A 20241-nucleotide genomic window follows, 5' to 3' on the forward strand; every position below is an offset into this window, starting at 1 on the left:
TCTGGTGTATGGCAATCGGAGAGGCAGTGTGGTCTAATGGCTTGAACATAGGAGTAGAATCTTATCTAGCTCTGCCATAGGATTCTAGTATGACCTTGGACAAGTCAGATCACCTCTCTGTGTCTCAAGGTTCTCCAGCTATAAAAGGAAAGCAATAATATTTCTTTGCCTACCTCCCAGGGGAGTTGTGGTGGTGTATGAGGTAGTGTTTTTGTAAAGTGCTCTTAGGAAGTGAAGCACTGAATGAGTGCTAAGTGTTATAGCTGCAGTATAAAGCTTAAACGGAATCCATGAAAAGCTAGTTACTGATAAGTTCTGTTCTTTAAGTCAGCTCAGGTAGAAGATGTGTACTGGAGAGTCCATTGTGTGCTAGCAGTGTATCTTATTGAATATGCTCAGTTTTCTCCCGATTGCCAAGGTGACTTTCAAAGCCTGCTTTACATACATAGTCTTCTCCCTGCATGTTGTTGGCTGCATCAGTGGCACTAACTGTCTTTCTTCCTAAAGCCGTAACTGAAAAGATTTCTAGCTATGCTATTGAGTAAAAGAGCCTGTCAGGGTTAATGGCTCTGAATTCTGACTTGCCTTTTTATGTCTATTAGCAGTGTTTATTCAGTATATTACATGTTTTAAAAACAAACCTTCAGCCATTTTCCTTACCAGCGCAAACTACCCCTCCCTCTGCCCCCTCTCCAACAGTAGACCTGGGGCAGTTAAGCAGCTGTCTTTTACAGGATCACCTGCATGCTGCCCTGGCACCATTCTAATTTAATAATGTAGCTGACAACCCTGTGGTAATGAGGTGGCATGTGCACTATACTGAAAATGACTCTAATATCTTGCAAAGCGGCTCCACTCACCTTGCTCCCAAGAAACTCTGGTACACACCAGTTCTGAAACATTAGCTAAAAACACTCTGAAGTTGAGCAGGTTGTCTTGCTAATGTGAGATTTGCACATCCTGTACTTCTCGGAAAGAGCTTAGGGCTTGTCTATTTGGAAAGTTAGCATAGAATTAGGTAGGGTGTGAATTTAAATCTGTTACATAGCATACATTGCAAAAAGGCACTTATTGTGGAATGGGTGTCTACATGGGGAGTTAGTGCACAATAGTTATTCTGCTTTAAATTCACACCCTACCATATTTCACACTAACTTTCCCATGTAGGCAAGCCCTTACGTAGCAATCCTCCAAATATCAGGAGCATAGATTAATATCACAGGGGTGTGAGAGCCACACAGAGCAGCCTTCTTCTAAGATGGGTCAGCATCTCTTCTACTGATCTGGCCAGCTGAAGCTCCATTTTGACAGATCTGATTAGAGCTGGTGACTGCTACGTGACTTTTGCCAGGTGGAATCTATAACCTCCTGTTGGAGCAGTCTGCTGGCTAGTTCCATCTTCTCTAGTGGCTACTGTTTGCCTGGCACATCAGCAATAAAACACTGTTAGCTCCAACGTACAAGCCAGAAACGTGTTAATGCTTTGTCCTTCTCTGAGTCAGCATATATAAGTATCAAAGAGTGCTTAACAAATGTCAGTGAATTAATCATCACAACGCCTGTGGAAGCTAAATATTGCCCTTGTTGAAGAGGGAAAGTGGGGCACAGGGAGGGTTAAGGGTCTTGCTGAAGGCCACCCATTGTGTCTGGGGCAGAACCAGAAATAGAACCTAGAGTCCTTGACACCTTGTTCTGTGCAGTAACGACTAACCCAGCACTTCTCAGTCAGTAGGATGCAATGTGGGAAGTGAGTACCAAAGGAGTAAAGTTGCATGAGCAATGAAATCCTGCAGGCACTCCCTCTCCCATCTTGCTGCCGCCTTTGCCACCACCACCTTGGCTCTGTGCTTTCACTGATTCCTACCCAATCATATAACGATCCGTCTTTGCTCTCTTCTTCCCTCACACCACCCATTGCTCTGCACTAGGGCTCAGAAATGTATTTGCAAGGAACTGTAGAGCCAATTCTGCAACCACTGAAAGTATTATTCTCCTGCACCTGAACAGGAAACAAGCACCCCGTTCCACTCCAGCAGACTGATACTCCACCCCCAAACCAACAGCTCCCAATACTCTATCGACATTTTCCACAACACTCAAGCTTCAGCACCCAAAAACAGCCTGTTGCTTCTTTCTAAGACCAAGATCCCACAATCGGACTCCAAAGGATTTTGGACACAGTGGCTTGCAAGATGACCTCAGCCTTTTTTAGGTTGTGGACCCAGACAGACTGAGAAGTACTACATGAGACTGTACTGCCGCTCTCCTTCTAAAGCAAGTTTCTTTGCTTTTTAAAATATTTTTCTTAGGCTACTCTATTAGTGTTGACCTTCTTAAACCATTTTGATTAGTATATAAAGCAATCTTCTCATTGTGTGTGCTTAAAAGTGAGCTGGGTGCAGCTTTAAGGGTCAAGGCTGCAGAGTTTTGTTGTTAAAGGCAATAATTGTAGACTGTGATTTAGGTAACATGAATTCAGGAATAATGTCTGTCTCTGCTAACTGACAACATGCCTTTTGAGCCTGACTGTATTTCAAGAGTGAAAGCATGTTGCTAATTGACACCCTTGTCTGCTGGTTTAAATGAAAGTTAGGCTGATTGCATAGTCTGAAGAATGTGTGGCTTCCGCTTCTCTAGTGTGCGGTAAAGCAGCTGACATATAGCAGGTCAGGGATGTATTTGAAGGTCCAGTTTTTTTATTGATTGCATTTACATAGACATTGAAGTCAAGCATGTTCGTCTATACTGGCATTAGAAAAGGTTCAGAAAAGGGCAACTGAAATGATTAGGGGTTTGGAACGGGTCCCATATGAGGAGAGATTAAAGAGGCTAGGACTTTTCAGCTTGGAAAAGAGGAGACTAAGGGGGGATATGATAGAGGTCTATAAAATCATGAGTGGTATAGAGAAAGTGAATATGAAAAAGTGATTTACTTGGTCCTATAATATAAGAACTAGGGGCCACCAAATGAAATTAATGGGCAGCAGGTTTTAAAATAAATAAAAGGAAGTTGTTCATTCAGCGCACAGTCAACCTGTGGAACTCCTTGCCTGAGGAGGTTGTGAAGACTAGGACTATAACAGGGTTTAAAAGAGAACTGGATAAATTCATGGAGGTTAAGTCCATTAATGGCTATTAGCCAGGATGGGTAAGGAATGGTATCTCTAGCCTCTGTTTATCAGAGGGTGGAGATAGATGGCAGGAGAGAGATCACTTGATCATTACCTGTTAGGTTTACTCCCTCTGGGGCACCTGGCATTGGCCACTGTTGGCAGACTGGGCTGGATGGACCTTTGGTCTTGTTATACCAATAAAATAAAAACCAGCAGGATCTTATTAAAGGGAATAAGGCAAAATGCCACATTTATTGTGAATACAGAAAGAAAGAAAGAATACAGAAAGAATCATAGTAAGCAGTTAGTTATAGCTATAACATTTCATTCAATTTTATATTTATTCACATATTCATTCATTCATTCATTCACCACTTTTAAACAGGTAGATGTGGCATATCTTGCACCTTAAGGAGTAGATTCTGCAAGGCAGCTTGTCACCTCCTGTCAGAAGGGGCAAGGTTGGACAGGACCAGCAGCGAGCCCGGGTTGGTCGGTCTCATGATACTAGTGATTATATGCATAGTTTCATTTAGCTGACTGACTATCCTTTGTGAGATGAGATGAGCCATACAGGGAATGATGCTCTGCTACAGAATATCTGTCTGGCTGTGCGGGACCAGGATTTCAGTCACTTAGAAGAAATCCTGAATGCGATGATGAGAGAGATGGCCCACTGTTGTCAAAGATGGAAACTTTTAAACCAAGTACCAAAAAGACAGATTCCAGCTGTTTCCATATAAACCACACAAAGGCCAACGTTCAGCTTGACATTTTACTGAATGACATAGCTTGACCATGACCTAAAGTTGTGTATTTAGGTGTTACACTGAACCACACCTGGACATTCAAGAACACCTTACCAAGACCTCACTGAAAAAACAAAACAACACACACAACTTGATCAGCATACTAGCTGGTTCAATCTGGGGAGCCAATATGCAGACACTAAGAAGGTCTGGTGAAACATTTGATACAAGTCTTACTGAGGCAGTCTTCAGTGCCTTCAGGAAGAGATGTTACGTGAGCAGCATTGTTCAGGACAACTTGAGCAAATGTATGAGGGGTCTGAGAGCTGGCAGATTGCAAAGATGGTGATCCCTTTCAGCAGTTGTTAGAACGAATTAGCAAAGCAGCATTTATGCCTCCTAAATTGGGTTTAATGGGGTTATGCCTTGCATCTTTCTGGGCTTTCCCCCAACACATTAACAATACACCTTAAGATCTCCAAACATGAAGCTAGCCAGGTGGAGTAAAGGGCTGGGTGGTGGATTGGAACTGCACTTCTATGCAAATTATCTGGGTTCAGAAGCTAACCCCACTTGTTCGTTTGTTTTTTTTCTTGGGCCATCCAAACTGAGAATCAGTGCTCTCAGCCCAACCCTTGGGGAAAGCTGCTTGTGCAACTTAACAGGGACCCCTTTAGCCGAATAAATAGCTTCAGAGTGAATCTCCTAGTCCTCACCTAGGTTGGTGGCTGTCGGTGGACTTCAGGTTCCTCACTTTATACCTTCACCCTAAATGGCTGTCTGCAGTAGCAGAGAATTGCACAATCCAGAGAGGCAATCTTGAATCCGGTGGTGATGGTGAATAGTTAAAACGTTGGTGAAACAGGAGTCATGAATCCCAAGTTCTATTCTCTGCTCTGTTAATGACTCCCATGTGACCTTGGGACAAGCCACTTTCTTTTGTGCCTCAGATAACATGCAGGCCATGTTTGAGATTACTTTGTTTTTAAGGGGTACAGAGTTATTTCCTGCTGGCACAGATTCATGGTCATGCCCAGGACACAGCTTAAGGTCATTGCTCAAGCTAACCTTATCTGTAGAGCAAGCCCTGACAAGGGTCAAATCTAGAATTATCCAAAGCAGCTAGTAAAGTCGAAAGTCTTGCTATCTTGTCCAAACCAGTGAAAGATGCTTCAGGAATTTTGAGGTGCTTGTGGGATAGTGGTTCAAGCGCTCAGAATGTGACATGGGCATGCTTGTTCCAGAATGTAGGGAATTCCCTCTAGGCTGATGTTTGTGTTAGAAGCTTTATTTCTTAACTTCTTTGTAGAATCTCTTGAGCAACACTTACCACAGCCACTATTTCCCTGGCAATTCAGTGTCTTACTGGTCTGAGTAATACTGTGTGTTGGGGGCTGCATGGACTGCTGATATGCAAACACAGATGGTTAGTAAAGATGTTCTTTTCCCATTTCTCATAAACTATTGATAATCCTACAATTTGCTGTGTTAATTGGATTTCCAAACTCCAAACAAACAGCCTGTGCTGCAAAATGTGAGTGATAAAGCAAATGGGAAGTAGACCAGCAAAAGTCCTCCCTGACCTTAGGCAGCATCCTAAGGAAGCATACTCTGGTACACCAGGACTGAAAGATCCTGAGTCCCAGGTTTCTCAGTTGGCTTCTGGCACCATATGTCCCATCCTGTCATGCTCAGGTCATAGCATGCTTGTGGCTGTAGCCCTTGGATCCTGTAGGGAATAAATCAGAACTTCTTGTGTCTTGGTGCTTGAGGAAAGTTCAGGCTCAGAACCTGACAGACACTGGGATCTGCTACAGTACCATTAAGTGTCTTTTCTTTGAAAAAGCCTTGGTACAGCTACATGCTGTGTTAAATTTCCAGCTGATTGAAAGAGGATCAGGATTTTGATACTGTAACTGGTATGCAGGGGGAAATTATTTCTCACCCAGCTAGGAAGTAGAAAAATACCAATGGGTTTGAGCAATCAATGTAAGAGAATGGACTCCAGTCACCAGGCTCAGACTGTTTCTCAAGGTGACCATTGGTCGTATTTGAATATGCCACTGCATGGGTTCATCTGAAGTAAAATACACAACTAATGCAGTCTCCCCTTGCACAGAAATCAATCACCATTTCACCCACAGTGCTCCTCACAGCTGCAGTTTCTGTTGGCTTAGGGTTTGTGGTGAAGCATTGCTGTAACATATCTCTGCATGGTACCTCCTGAGCAAGTTACCTGTCCCGTTCTGGCTTGCCTGGAAAAGGCCGAGTGTCCTCCTGATTCCTGATCTCAGCACTGGCTCCTCCCTGTAGGATAATGTATGCATTGGTAAATGCCTGACCTGCTGTTTGACTAAGGTAATGGTTTCTGCTGCTTTGTGGACAGGGGCTTAACCCACACAATGTTTCATGCTGGGGGTTTCCTTCCTGAAAATTCTTCTGGGCGTTCGAACTGCAGAAAGCCAAGCCTATGGCTGTGTGTTGGCAGCTGTTTCACTCTTTCTGCTGCCAGAATGGCAAGAGCCCAGCCTGCCACGTCTTTGTTTCTATAGTATTTCCTTCCTCTCTTCCTAATTCAGTTGCCAAATACAGCACTGAGAAAAACCTGTTATAAAGGTTGTTGCTCCCAAGTATATATTATGCTCTTACCAGTAGGTAAGGGTGATGCTTCCTTTTTGTGACTATAGCTGCTAGAATTATTTGTATTTGAGTGGGGGGGGGAAGATAAGTCTGTAGCACTTACCTCCCTTAATAAACATCCTTAGCTATACATTTAAAAAGAGAATTAATTGCAGATGTCCCAGTCTGTTTCCCCTTTGCTTTCCCTTGTCTTGGAATAATGATGGAATCTGCTAGGAAGTGTCTAGCTGTGGGATTTCCAGCCTCTTCATTGCTTCTAGTAGTCTCACTTGTTAACTGTTGAGTTCAGTGCTTTGGAAAGTGAGAAGATGCTGTCCTGGAGGAGCTTGCAGTCTAGCAATGATGTTTTGCTCACTGTGTGGCCTGCAAGAACATGCTTTACTGGAAGAGATGGTAGCATTTTCCTGTTTCTCCCAGAATTCCAGTAAGATGCACACTGCTTTTCAGGGACTCAGATCAAACCCTCTTTGATTTTGTTCTATACTGGCTGCTGTGGCTCTTAATATTATATTTCCTCATATTTGCTGTGTAAACGTATTAGGAAGGCAGGGCTCCTCTCCTAAAGCTCAATCTAATGATGGACACCAGAGCTACAACAGTGTGGGTGGGTGGGGTGGGGTGGGGTGGGGAAGGGAATCCAGTGAGATAGGTGGGCAAGGGTAATAGAACTAGACGTGACTAAATTGTGTGCAGAGCTGCTAAGTGTATACAACTCCCACCCCATCAAAATCCCTTCCAGTTCCTGCTTCCTTCCAAAATCAAACTTCCCTCCCTCACTATCCAACCCCCATCCCCAACTGTCTCTCTGTTTCCCATTCTGAGCCTAAGCTGCATGCTGTGCAACACTCCTCCATCTACTTTGTCCTCACTCCACTTGGCAACCCTTGGCTTCTCTGACTAGGGGCCCGAAAAGGGAGCCAGCCAGTTAGGCAGCGGCACAGGAGCCAGCAAACAGAGCTGTAAACAGGGGAGTTTGAAAGGGGAGTTTGTCTTGTGGTGCTTGTTGGGGGTTTGTTTTTGCTGAGGGTGGTGGTGTTTTGGTGTGGTTTGTGTTTCCCAGATTAACAGGGTTTAGGTGGGAAGGCTATGACAGATACAGAGGCAGCAGTGGGAGTGACCCATGTAGTGGAAGACACAATGAGGATGACTGGATGTAGAAGCTGCGGTATGTACACGATCCTGGAGGGGATACCTGGTAAGCAATTTGTCTGCATGAAATGCTGTCTGATAGAGCTGATGGAGGAAAAGATCTGAGGTTTGGAGACGCAGGTGGAAAGTCTGGTTGAGTTTAGAAAGGGGTTCGAGCAGATTATGGCGCAAAGACATGAGGTGTCTGAAGGGAAAAATTCAGATTTGCAGATGGAAGGAGGACTGAGGAATTCTGAGGGGAGACTGGGTGAGGAAAGTGGTCAGTGGAAGCATGTGACTAAAAGAACCAGGCAGAGGAAAAGATGGGCTAGTGAAGGAGAAATAGAGCTCAAGAACAGGTTTGCAGAGTTGGAAAATGAAGAAGGGGCTCAGCAGGTAGTCACTGAAGGTGGAAGGGCAAGGATGAAGAGAAGAGCGGCTAGTCCTATACGAAAAGGGGAAGAGTCAATGGAGACTAAACCAAATGTGAGCCCCAGGAGGATACAGGATGGGTTGAAGAGGATTACAAGGGAGAATAGGAATGGAAAGAACTTGCAGCCAGAGGGCACCGGGGATAGACTGGAGAATAGCACCGTCACCAGGAAAAGACAGGTCTATGTGATCGGGGACTCTTTACTGAGAAGAATAGACAGGCCTGTAACCAGAGCTGATCCAGAGAATAGAAGGGTGTGCTATCTTCCAGGTGCTAAGATACGGGATGTAGACCTGAGGTTGAAAGGGATCCTAAAGGGAGCAGGAAAGAATCCCCTAATTACCCTTCATGTGGGAACAAATGATACGGCTAGATTCTCGCTGGAAAGTATTAAGGGAGACTATGCTAGGCTGGGGAAGACGCTTAAGGAAATCGAGGCTCAGGTGATCTTTTATGGAATTCTGCCTGTTCCTAGAGAAGGGCAACAAAGGTGTGACAAGATTATGACTATCAACAGATGGCTTAGGCAGTGGTGCTATAAGGATGGCTTTAGGATGTATGGCCACTGGGAAGCATTCATGGACAGAGGACAGTTCTCTCGGGATGGACTTCATCTGAGTAGGGAAGGAAATAGACTTCTAGGATGGAGGCTAGCACAACTGATTAAGAGAGCTTTAAACTAGGAATCTGGGGGAGATGGTTGGGAGATGTCCCGGTAATCTCCACGCCAGATTTTAGCATTGAGAGGGAAGAAAACAAAGTAAGAAAGGATACAGCCGTGGGTAGGAGAATGTGTATAAGGAGGAAGGGCAGTGTGGATACCAGTCTAATAGGTTATACTGGCTGTAGAATGACCGTGCCTAATAGGGTACAAAATGTGAGCGAGGCCAAACAGCAAAAATTAAGATGTTTGTACACCAATGCGAGGAGCCTAGGTAACAAAATGGAGGAACTAGAGCTACTGGTGCAGGAAGTGTAACCAGATATTATAGGGATAACAGAAACATGGTGGAATAGTAGTCATGACTGGACTACAGGTATTGAAGGGTATGTGCTGTTTAGGAAAGACCGAAATAAAGGTGGTGGAGTAGCATTGTATATCAATGATGAGGTAGAATGTAAAGAAATAAGAAGCGATGGAATGGATAAGACAGTCTGTCTGGGCAGAAATTACATTGGGGAAGAAAACTATTAGAGCCTCCCCTGGGATAGTGCTTGGGGTGTGCTATAGAACTCCGGGATCTGATATGGATAGAGACCTTTTTAATGTTTTTAATGAAGTAAATACTAATGGAAACTGCATGATCATGGGAGACTTTAACATCCCAGATATAGACTGGAGGACGAGTGCTAGTGGTAATAATAGGGCTCAGATTTTCCTCGATGCGGTAGCTGATTGATTCCTTCATCAAGTAGTTGCTGAACCGACTAGAGGGGATGCCATTTTAGATTTGGTTTTGGTGAGTAGTGCGGACCTCATAGAAGAAATGGTTGTAGGGGATAATCTTGGTTTAAGTGATCATGAGCTAATTCAGTTCAAACTGAACGGAAGGATAAACAAAAATAAATCTGCGACTAGGGTTTTTGATTTCAAAAGGGCTGACTTTTAAAAAATAAGGAAATTAGTTAGGGAAGTGGATTGGACTGAAAAATTTATGGATCTAAAGGCAGAGGAGGCCTGGGATTACTTTAAATCAAAGCTGCAGAAGCTATCGGAAGCCTGCATCCCAAGAAAGGGGAAAAAATTCATAGGCAGGAGTTGTAGACCAAGCTGGATGAGCAAGCATCTCAGAGAGTGATTAAGAAAAAGCAGAAAGCATACAGGGAGTGGAAGATGGGAGGGATCAGCAAGGAAAGCTACCTTATTGAGGTCAGAACATGTAGGGATAAAGTGAGACAGGCTAAAAGTCAAGTAGAGTTGGACCTTGCAAAGGGAATTAAAACCATAGTAAAAGGTTTTATAGCCATATAAATAAGAAGAAAACAAAGAAAGAAGTGGGACCGCTAAACACTGAGGATGGAGTGGAGGTTAAGGATAATCTAGGTATGGCCCAATATCTAAACGAATACTTTGCCTCAGTCTTTAATAAGGTTAAAGAGGATCTTAGGGATAATGTTAGCATGACAAATGGGAATGAGGCTATGGAGGTAGATATTACCATATCTGAGGTAGAAGCAAAACTCGAACAGCTTAATGGGACTAAATCGGGGGGTCCAGATAATCTTCATCCAAGAATATTAAAGGAATTGGCACACAAAATTAGCAAGAATTTTTAATGAATATGTAAACTTAGGGGTTGTACCGTATGATTGGAGGATTGCTAACACAATTCCTATTTTTAAGAAAGGAAAAAAAAGTGATCCGGGTAACTACAGGCCTGTTAGTTTGACATCTGTAGTATGCAAGGTCTTGGAAAAAAATTTGAAGGAGAAAGTAGTTAAGGACATTGAGGTCAATGGTAAATGGGACAGAATACAACATGGTTTTAAAAAAGGTAGATCGTGCCAAACCAACCTGATCTCCTTCTTTGAGACAGTAACAGATTTTTTAGACAAAGGAAACGCACTGGATCTAATTTACCTAGATTTCAGTAAGGCGTTTGAAACCGTGCCACATGGGGAATTTAGTTAAATTGGAAAAGATAGGGATCAATATGAAAATTGAAAGGTGGATAAGGAATTGGTTAGCAGGGAGACTACAGCGAGTCTTACTGAAAGGTGACCTGTCAGGCTGGAGGGAGGTTACCAGTGGAGTTCCTCAGGGATCAGTTTTGGGACCAATCTTATTTAAACTTTTTATTTCTGACCTCGGTACAAAAAATGGGAGTGTGCTAATAAAGTTTGAGGATGACACGAAGCTGGGAGGTATTGCCAATTCAGAGAAGGCCCGGGATATCATACAGGAGGATCTGGATGACCTTGTAAACTGGAGTAATAGTAACAGGATGAAATTTAATAGTGAGAAGTGTAAGGTCATGCATTTAGGGATTAATAACAGGAATTTTAGTTATAAGCTGGGGAAGCATCAATTAGAAGTAACGGAGGAGGAGAAAGACCTTGGAGTATTGGTTGACCACAGGATGACTATGAGCCACCAATGTGATATGGCCGTGAAAAAAGCTAATGCGGCCTTGGGATGCATCAGGTGAGGTATTTCCAGTAGAGTTAAGGAGGAGTTAGTACCGTTCTACAAGGCACTGGTGAGATCTCATCTGGAATACTGTGTGCAGTTCTCGTCTCCCATGTTTAAGAAGGATGAATTCAAACTGGAACAGGTACAGAGAAGGGCTACTAGGATGATCCGAGGAATGGAAAACATGTCTTATGAAAGGGGACTCAAGGAGTTTGGCTTGTTTAGCCTAACCAAAAGAAGGTTAAGGGGAGATACGATTGCTCTCTATAAATATATCAGAGGGATAAATACCAGAGAGGGAGAGGAATTATGTAAGCTCAGTACCAATGTGGACAGAAGAACAAATGGATATAAACTGACCATCAGGAAGTTTAGACTTGAAATTAGACGAAGGTTTCTAACCATCAGAGGAGTGAAGTTCTGGAACAGCCTTCCAAGGGAAGCAGTGGGGGCAAAAGACCTATCTGGCTTCAGGATTAAACTCGATAAGTTTATGGAGGAGATGGTATGATGGGATAACATGATTTTGGCAATTAATTGATCTTTTAACTATTCATGGTAAATAGGACCAATGTTAGATGGGGTGGGATCTGAGTTACTACAGAGAATTCTTTCCTGGGTATCTGGCTGGTGAGTCTTGCCCACATGCTCAGGGTTCAGCTGATCTCCATATTTGAGGCTGGGAAGGAATTTTCCTCCAGGGCAGATTGGAAGAGGCCCTGAAGGTTTTTTGCCTTCCTCTGTAGCATGGGGCACGGGTCACTTGCTGGAGGATTCTCTGCACCTTGAAGTCTTTAAACCATGATTTGAGGACTTCAATAGCTCAGACATAGGTGAGAGGTTTATCGCAGGAGTGGGTGGGTGAGATTCTGTGTCCTGCGTTGTGCAGGAGGTCGGACTAGATGATCATAATGGTCCCTTCTGACCTTAGTATCTATGAATCTTGCAAACACTCCACCCCTCACCTTCATACAGGTCCATCTCCTCCCTAAGTTGCTCCTGATGTGGACCCATCAAAGGCTGTGCTCCCGTCTTCCCCTTCCAGATCATCCTCCTTAAGCCAGCTGGCAGTGTGTCTCAGGAGGAGGGCTCTTTGCTTGTGTGGTGCAGGAGGGTCAGGCTGTAGTACTTCTACTGTCTGAACCTTCCTCCCCCGTGAGATTATGGAATCAGGGTCTTGCCAGCCTCTGATCTGGGGTGCTCCCCCCCGACTCACTGAAGCAGTGCTGTTGATGTTGCTGGTGCTGTTTCTAGCTCACAGTGGCTTGTTGGTGAGGAGGTTGCGCCCCTTGGCGAGTTACTGCATAGTCCTGGTATCTGGGTATGGGAGGCAAGAGGTGGTCCTGGCTGAGTGACTGTATGATTGTGAACAGACAAGCACAAGCACATAAACCTTCACACACTCCCCCCCCCCCCCCCCCCCAAAAAAAAAAAAAAAAAAAGTGTTACACATCATTCTGGAAAGCTTCTCTGTTAAATTCAAGTGTAGCATTTGCTCCTCACATTGCTGTTGCAGGCCTGCTGAGAATCACCCTGGATTTTGTAGGTCTTTTATTCAGTCTGAGACATGTCCCTCTGTGACAGCTTCCATGTGGGGTTACCCAAAAGGAATATTCCTTAACTCGTTTTCAACCAGTGCAACTCTGGCCTCTGTCAGCAATGTGGTTGGAACCGCTGATGGAAAATGAATTATTGAACACACAAGATGAAGTGATATACCTCTTAAAGCAGGTCATAGCAAGAACTGGGGAAAACTTCCACATGGGGCCGAAAGTTCACTGCAACTTTATCCATCATCTGTCCCAGTGCAGTACACGGACCAACAGACTACACCCATAGTGTGTGCCATGCCCCAGGAGCAATTGTGGGATTTCACTCATTCCTATTTAACGTTAGAGAGATTTAAAATCTGAATTTTTAAAGGCATTTTTTTACCATTAAAATTGGAGGGCTTAGTAGCAAACTCTAGATAATGACTGAATGTCTTTTCACTGTTCTTAGTCAATCCCTTCAGCATATTTTGCCTATCCTTCAGTGGCTGGGATACTCCTTTCTTTGCACTATCCATCCCATATGGCAAATCTGTCTCACTTCTGCATCCTGCACTGTGATTTGGATGGCGTGCATTTCAGGGTTAGGTACCTGGAGAGAGGTGAGGAGGAGAAGAGGGAGATGGCTATGGGGAAGGAAAGTAACAGGTTGTCGTTGATTCCCATTATGCCTTCCCTTTGCTAAGGGCCGTTATCCTGTTATAGTACCTGAAATAGCACAACACCTTTCCATAATGTATCCAGTTTTCTTTCATATTGTGCATCTCTCTTTTAGCTGGGTCACATAGTCCCTGTCTGCTTGAGTGGGTAGGGGAGAAGGAGGAACTACCAAACAGCCCGTCCACAGAATATTAAGATTGATTAAACATCAGAATATCTAATCCTTTCTCAGCAAATAAGGCAAATCTGCACGTCCTGAGATTTCAGTTATGTTCAAAAGAGCTTACCATAATAGTTGTGTGTAATTAAATAGTACTTATCCTCCTCTTTCCCGTCTTGCACACCCAAACAAAAAGTTCCTGATGAAACTGATGAGGGCAGTTCCTGAGGAAGGCAGCATGAATGATGTGTAGATCACAAGGCAACAAATGGGTGAGAGGGTGGTGATGGCAAAGAGCTGCTCTTCCCTGCAGAACAGTGTTTGGCGGTGCTGTGGTGATGTACTGTCACAAATGAAATTCTATTATGCTGTTCGGGTGTTATCAAAAGTGCTGGTGTCAGTTTCCATGGAGACCCTCCTTGTTCCCAGGGGAACCCAGGAATGGCATGGTACCTGGCTGTGCCAGCTGTGATTAGGCTTGCCTGCGGCTTGTAATGTAAATGTGCAGATACACAGGAGTTTCTGTAAGTAATAGTGGCCCAACATGTACATGCTGCAAGGACAGAAGTATTGTAATAGGTCATTAATCAGAGGGAATCCAAAGCACGGAAGTAGCCAGGAAACTTTGGATTTTATAGGAATGCTTAGACTTGCACAGAGATGCAACATGTACAGAAAAGTGAGGGGTGACCCACACATTCAGGGTGTTACAAATAAAGAATGTAGTATGTGAATGCCTGATTTTTCCCTTGTTTAAAGCTACATTTTCCGCTCACTTTGTGGTGGATGTGAAATGGCCAAAATAATGTGAAGACTACTTGGGGGAGGGGAGGAGGAGGGGGGCTTCTTCTAGGATCTCCCCACTTTAGCCTCCTGCTTAAACTAACCTGTCATCCTGGCCTGGTAGGGCAGAATTGCTGCTGGGTCAGCTGGAGCCGGGGGCGGTCACTGCAATAGATGTGAGGAATGTTCTCAACCCTGGGGAGGATGGGGCTGGGGATAAAGCAGCATGAGGATTGCAGCGAGGGGCTTGCTTTGATGCTCCACAACTATTCTTTGACAACCTGGGGAGTCTGTGGCCAGAGAGAATGCTTTAAAGTTTGGAAGGATTATGATGCTTCAGAAAACAAGTGTTAAGATTCATTAAGACTTCCTGAAGCAAACTTGTCCTGTTTATTGCATGAGGTGTCCCGAAGCTCATGACGCTTCTCACAGTAGGCCCTGTGACCATATGGAATCCGATTCAGACCTGACTCCATCCACTTGCTTCAGACCCTAGGAGCAGCTAACTGGAGTCTGGCAGGACCTGCTTTCTGGCCAATTCCTGTCTAACTTCTCAGGCATCAGCAGCATCACGATAGCAACAGCTGTTGAAATGGTTTTCCAGGCTGGTAGGGATAACGCCAATAACTGATTCACTTTGCATAAAATGAGTCAGCCAGTTTCCCTCATGCTGTGTGGGAAATAGAGCTGGCGGATAAGCACAGCAATATTAATTTCCTAACCCACTTGGAGTGCTGTTAAAGAGATTAGACAACAATGTTGCTCCTTTCTGCTGTGGAAATCCCACTCTGCTGCCTTATTCCTTTTTATTCTTCTAAAGAGCCTGGCATGATCAGCAAGAGGCTGCATTCCTGTAGCCATCCCTTCCCCTGGTGCCTGTGAGGGGAGGGGGACTTCCTGTAAAAATTAGTCATCGGCCATGTAGTGGCAAGGGAGAGGTGAGGGGGTTTCCTTCTCATGTTGCAACAGCCCATCTCATGGGCATTGCTGGACTCTGTTAAAGATCTTTGGTCCTGGGAGGTTGCAATTGTCCTTCTTTTTGAAGTTGTTATTGGGGGTGGGGCTTCAGAATGTCTCTGTTTATAGAAGATATGATCGGCTATTCCGTATGTAGAGTAAGTAGGTGAGCCAATGTACTGATCTGGGATAGGGTTCTCCTGAAGAAAATTCTTGACCTGATTCAAAAACAACTAAATGCAATGCCTTCTTGAAATGTGGGTAGCTTTTCATGTGGGCTGTATGCCTGTCTTGAAATTCCACCCTAGGTTTGTGTTGAATGTGTTGACTTCAAGGAGCTAGGATATTTTTGTCTTCTCCTTGGAGTTCATGCCAAGCTGCTTGTGATACCCTCACAAAAGGCTCTTTGTTAGGGTGAAATTAAGGTTGGGAGCATGTCTAGGGAATTTAAAGATTAAAATCCTTATGTAGCTACAAACAAATATATTCAAAAACATGGAAATTCACAGTAAAGGTAGCAAAACCACCTTAACTCTGCCTCCACAGAATGTCCCATGGAATGTGAGTTCTGCCATTTTGTTTCTTGCATAGGTGTCTCCAATAGTAAGTGTGATGCTTTGTCACCCCACTCACCTTTGTTCTGTTCATATAAGTGCTGTAGTGTTATAATGTGAGCTGATGAGGGTTGGGTATGGGCACATGCCAGCTGACTCCAGTGACTCCTGGATAACTGGTTTGCGTATGGAATCATAGGGCCTAAGACTGAGAGGTATTCAACTGCCTCAGTCGCCTTGCAGGATTGAGCCCTTGATGAAGAATGGAGAGAGCCATTTGTCTAATCTAAGATTTGAATTGGATTATTCTTGATTTGCCCTAATTGCTTATTTTTGGAGACATTGTCATGGCATCCCAAAATATTGTTGTCACGGCCAAAATATTGTTGTCACGTTAAATCTCAGTGAAATGCGATTTGTGGCCCCCTCATTCTATCTGACATTCCATGTCCTTTTGTGTACACTAAGCATTGTGCTCCCAGCCAGTTAGTGTATGTCTGCAGCTAGAAGGGTGAATCTCCTTTAGTGCTATGGGGAAGTGGGAACGGAGTCTCCAGGTGAACTGGCTTTGATAGCCTGTTATAGCATTTTATAGCAGAAGTTCCCCGGAGGAAATATACGGCAATTTCTCTGCGTAACCTCTTAAATCCCTTTTGTGTATTAAAAAATGCCGTCTGACGTCCACAGGAGCTTTGAATTAAATCAATATTCTCTCTGCCTTGGAATAGAACAGGCTTTGGAAAATGGGCCTGCCTTTTGTAGTTTAGGGGGAGGGGTCTATAAACAATTGTTTCATACCAAAGTTGCCCTTACACAGCACAAGCTCCAAGGAGATTTGGCTTATGGGGCAATCACTGGGGACCATTTAATTTTATTTCACGGACCATTAACTTCCCTTTTCTGCCAACAGTAATAGAGGCTGCGTAACATAGTGTCTAAGAGTAACCAAACAATGATGTGTTGTACCAAAATCTCCTCTTTTTTGGGGCAGAACTGAAGTCTCCGCAGCATGTTGCTGACTGTGGATGATATTTAGTATCTCATTTAGTATTTGGTGCATATAACTGCTTTTGTTGCAGTTTCCAGTTGCCTACTTGTGAGCATAGGAGCTGCAAGAACTCTGCCGTTTCCTTTGGGAGTTGTTTTCAGGGTTACCGTAAATATGTAGAGAGTGTCTTGTGTTTTGCTGATGTCAAGAGACCTGACACCTTGTGGTAAAAAGGCACAGTTCCGGAGCTTGGAAAACATGAATTCCTTTCCACTCCAAATCATGCATCTATACACATGCACATGTGTGTCTGCATCTGCACAGCCCACCAGCCTACTTCGTGTAAACACATTCTGTGAATTCACACATGGCATTAGCTCCCTCCAGCTGTTGCTGTACTTGCATATTGTAGCAGCCATCCCCTAATTCCAGGCATAGCAGGATGAGGCAAGTACATCATAATAATATGTTGTATGTATTATAAATGCACAGTCTATAGTGATGTACTGGTAGCTAAAAGCCTTTGCTGTTGCACAGGTGTAATTCATAAAGTTGAGTTTAAAAACAACAAAAAACCAAAAATGACTGAGAACTTAAAATTGGGTGGTAACAGACTGAATCCTAGTGAAGACTGAATCTGGTGATATTCTGAGCAAAAAAAGCTCTCAGCTGTACTGGTAGCTGTTTTCCATCACTTCATGGTGACCCAATAAACATTCTAGGCTTCAGAGTGATTTTGGGGGTTATTGTGTATACTGGTGGTTTGATTTGTGTGTGGGATGTGTTGTGCTGGGAGAGTTGTGTGCGTTTGTGCGGTGAAAATGAGTTTATACTCCAGTGCAGGGCAGTGTGTTTGGAGTGGTGCTGTGTGGGTGATTTTGAAGAAAGGTAGTAGCTCTTTGCTACTAGTCTTTGCTCTCAGAGGCAAAAATATCTTCTTAGCCCCCAAAAGGCTATGTCCCAAAGACTGGTGAATGCTAGCTGATGCCAGCCTATCCTCCTCCTGCCTTTGATTCTAGTGTTGCCTTGTAGATTATATGACATTGCATGGGGTGGGTGGTAATGATGCCAGGCAGTTAAAGGCACCAGATCTCTGCATTACTCTGCCCTTCTCTCCCATTCTCAATCGGTGACAAACTGACGGTTAGCAAATATTCATGTTGTTGTCCAAGTTTGTCTGGGAATTGTTAGTGTTAATGAAATGCCCAGTCCTGTCTATGCAGGGGCCAAATAATTCTGCCTGAGCATAAGGGGTGTGGGAATACATGTCTGTCTGACTCACTCAGCAGAAGCTGCTTCATGAGTTGACCCAGTTTAGTGTGGTGTCTCTAGCAAAGTGCCCCTGCCCTAACTCTGCAGTGCCAGTGGGAAGTATGAACCCAAGTACTGGCCTGCAGCCTGAACCCAGGACCTCTTCTGCCTGTGGTGTAGTTTGTCTACCCACAGAGGGAGAACATGAACTTGCAGGTGTAGACTGGTCATAGAAAATCACAAGCCTTTTTTTAAGAATACAAATGTTAACTTTAAAACAAACAAACAAAAAAAACAATGCCCCACCCAAACAAAAATCTCTGACCGAGTTTGCATCTCATATTCTGGACTGATTGATGTATTCTGCAATTATTCTGCATTTGTCTGTTGCAGAGATTTGCCTCAGTATGGGCAGAAGCAGTGGCAGTCCTATTTTGGGCGAACCTTTGATGTTTACACTAAACTCTGGAAATTTCAACAGCAGCATAGGTAAGAAAATGCTCCTGAGAACCATCTTCAAATAATTCTGCAGTGTTCTTTTTGTATTATGGTAGTGCCCAGAGGCCTGGACTGAGTTTCATCCTGTGCTGGGACAGCACAATAGGGACAGTCCCTGCCCTGAAGAGTTTAAATTTAAAATTTAAGCCAAAAAATGTTGCATATAATCTTTTCTTATTGTAACCTTTTTTTAAAAAACAAAAAACAAAACCTCCTAGGCTGCTTACATGCACACTGCCTTAACCTGCTGAGGGTCTCTGCAGTGCACCTGTGTGCCCATGTAGAATGGGTGCAATGTCTTGCTGCTACACAAGCTGACCTTTTACACCTCACTGTACCCGGCTCTCTTGGGTGTTCTCAGGAAGCTGTGACCCTCTTTCACATTATTTGTGAAACACGATCCCTCCAGCTGTCACACATTTTTGGGGCTGTGAAATCCCTTGTTTTGCGATGTGCCCCTTCTAATGTGTGCACAACTCTGCCAGAGCTGGCTTGTAAATGCCATGTTAGATTATAAAACTTTCTCTAAGGGCTGTTATGAATACCCACGTAAATAAGGCAAGCAGGATTTGGTCTTAGAATGTTGTGTTGACTTGGATTTGGATGGGTTGCTGTTCTGGGAAATGCATGGGATATATTAATACTCTTCTTTTTCTCTTGCTTGAAATAGACAAGTACTGGACAATCGATATGGATTGAAGAGGTGGCAGATTGGGGAAATTGCCTCCAAGATTGGGCAGCTCTACTACCATTATTAGTAAGTGAATCTATTTCTGTGTCTGCTGGAGACAAGTGGTGTTGCTCATGGCCCCATGCAGCATACATGGTGATAGTTCCAGAACAATTTCCTTCCTGAGCCAGTGGCGAAGGATGGGGTTGAGAGGAACCATGTGTACTCTCAGGTGACTGAGCCTTTGTCTGCAATATAGAGTTGGATTGATATAAGGCAGCTTACGTCAACCTAATTAGTCAGGGTACACACTACAGCCTTCCTCCCTCTGATGTAAGTGCCCTCTTACACCAACATAATAACTCTGCCTCCCCGAGAGGTAGAGGATGTATGTCGTGTAGTTAGGGTGTCGCAGTGTCCATGTGGACACTGCATTACTTACATCTGCTGTTGGCTCTCATTCTTGTCAATTTTGCAGCTCCATACTGGAACCATGAAATTGACAAGAAAGCCCAGTTGTCACTGGGGTCGGTGGGGTTTCCAGCTAGAGCCCAGCTGTTCTCCGGGTTCCCTGCTCCCAGTTGGGCTGTGTCCTCCCAGCTCGGAGCACAGGTGCCCTCTGGATCCCCGCTTCTGGTTCCCAGACCAACAGCTGGCCTGGCTCCTTGCTGGCCAGGCTCTCAGCCCCCGTCACTGCCCCTCTCTAGTCTGTGGAAACACTCCTAGTGAGGATGTGCACCACCAACAGAAAGAGGGTATTGTGGATGTGAACCACCATAGTAATTACTGCAGTAGTTGTAAGTCGACCTTACTTAGGTCGACTTATGTTTCTAGTGTAGGCATGCCCTCAGGAGTGGTACAAGAAGGCCTCAGGAGGGGCCACTCACAGCATTTGTTACCCAAGAAGATTCATTGCAGAATCAAAAAGTGGATCCCAAAGATGACCCTCATGCCCAAATATTATTCTGCTAGTT

The 20241-nt window shown here is 44.2% G+C and overlaps 1 protein-coding gene across 10 annotated transcripts in view; it reads left to right on the forward strand.

Moving 5' to 3' along the window:
* Positions 1–20241, forward strand: part of SCAI (suppressor of cancer cell invasion) — a 104173-nt gene that overhangs the window by 48286 nt on the left and 35646 nt on the right. For all 10 annotated transcript variants that reach the window (XR_005222446.2, XR_006286191.1, XR_006286193.1 and 7 more), the window contains 2 exons: positions 18493–18588; positions 19268–19354. Coding sequence is in view for 5 of the 10 variants with exons in the window: in XM_037879376.2 (XP_037735304.1) it covers positions 18493–18588; positions 19268–19354 (183 nt within the window). In the remaining 5 variants the exon portion in view is untranslated. The remainder of the gene's footprint in view (positions 1–18492; positions 18589–19267; positions 19355–20241) is intronic.

Source organism: Chelonia mydas, chromosome 16 (genome assembly GCF_015237465.2).
Source record: "Chelonia mydas isolate rCheMyd1 chromosome 16, rCheMyd1.pri.v2, whole genome shotgun sequence".
NCBI lineage: Eukaryota > Metazoa > Chordata > Testudines > Cheloniidae > Chelonia > Chelonia mydas.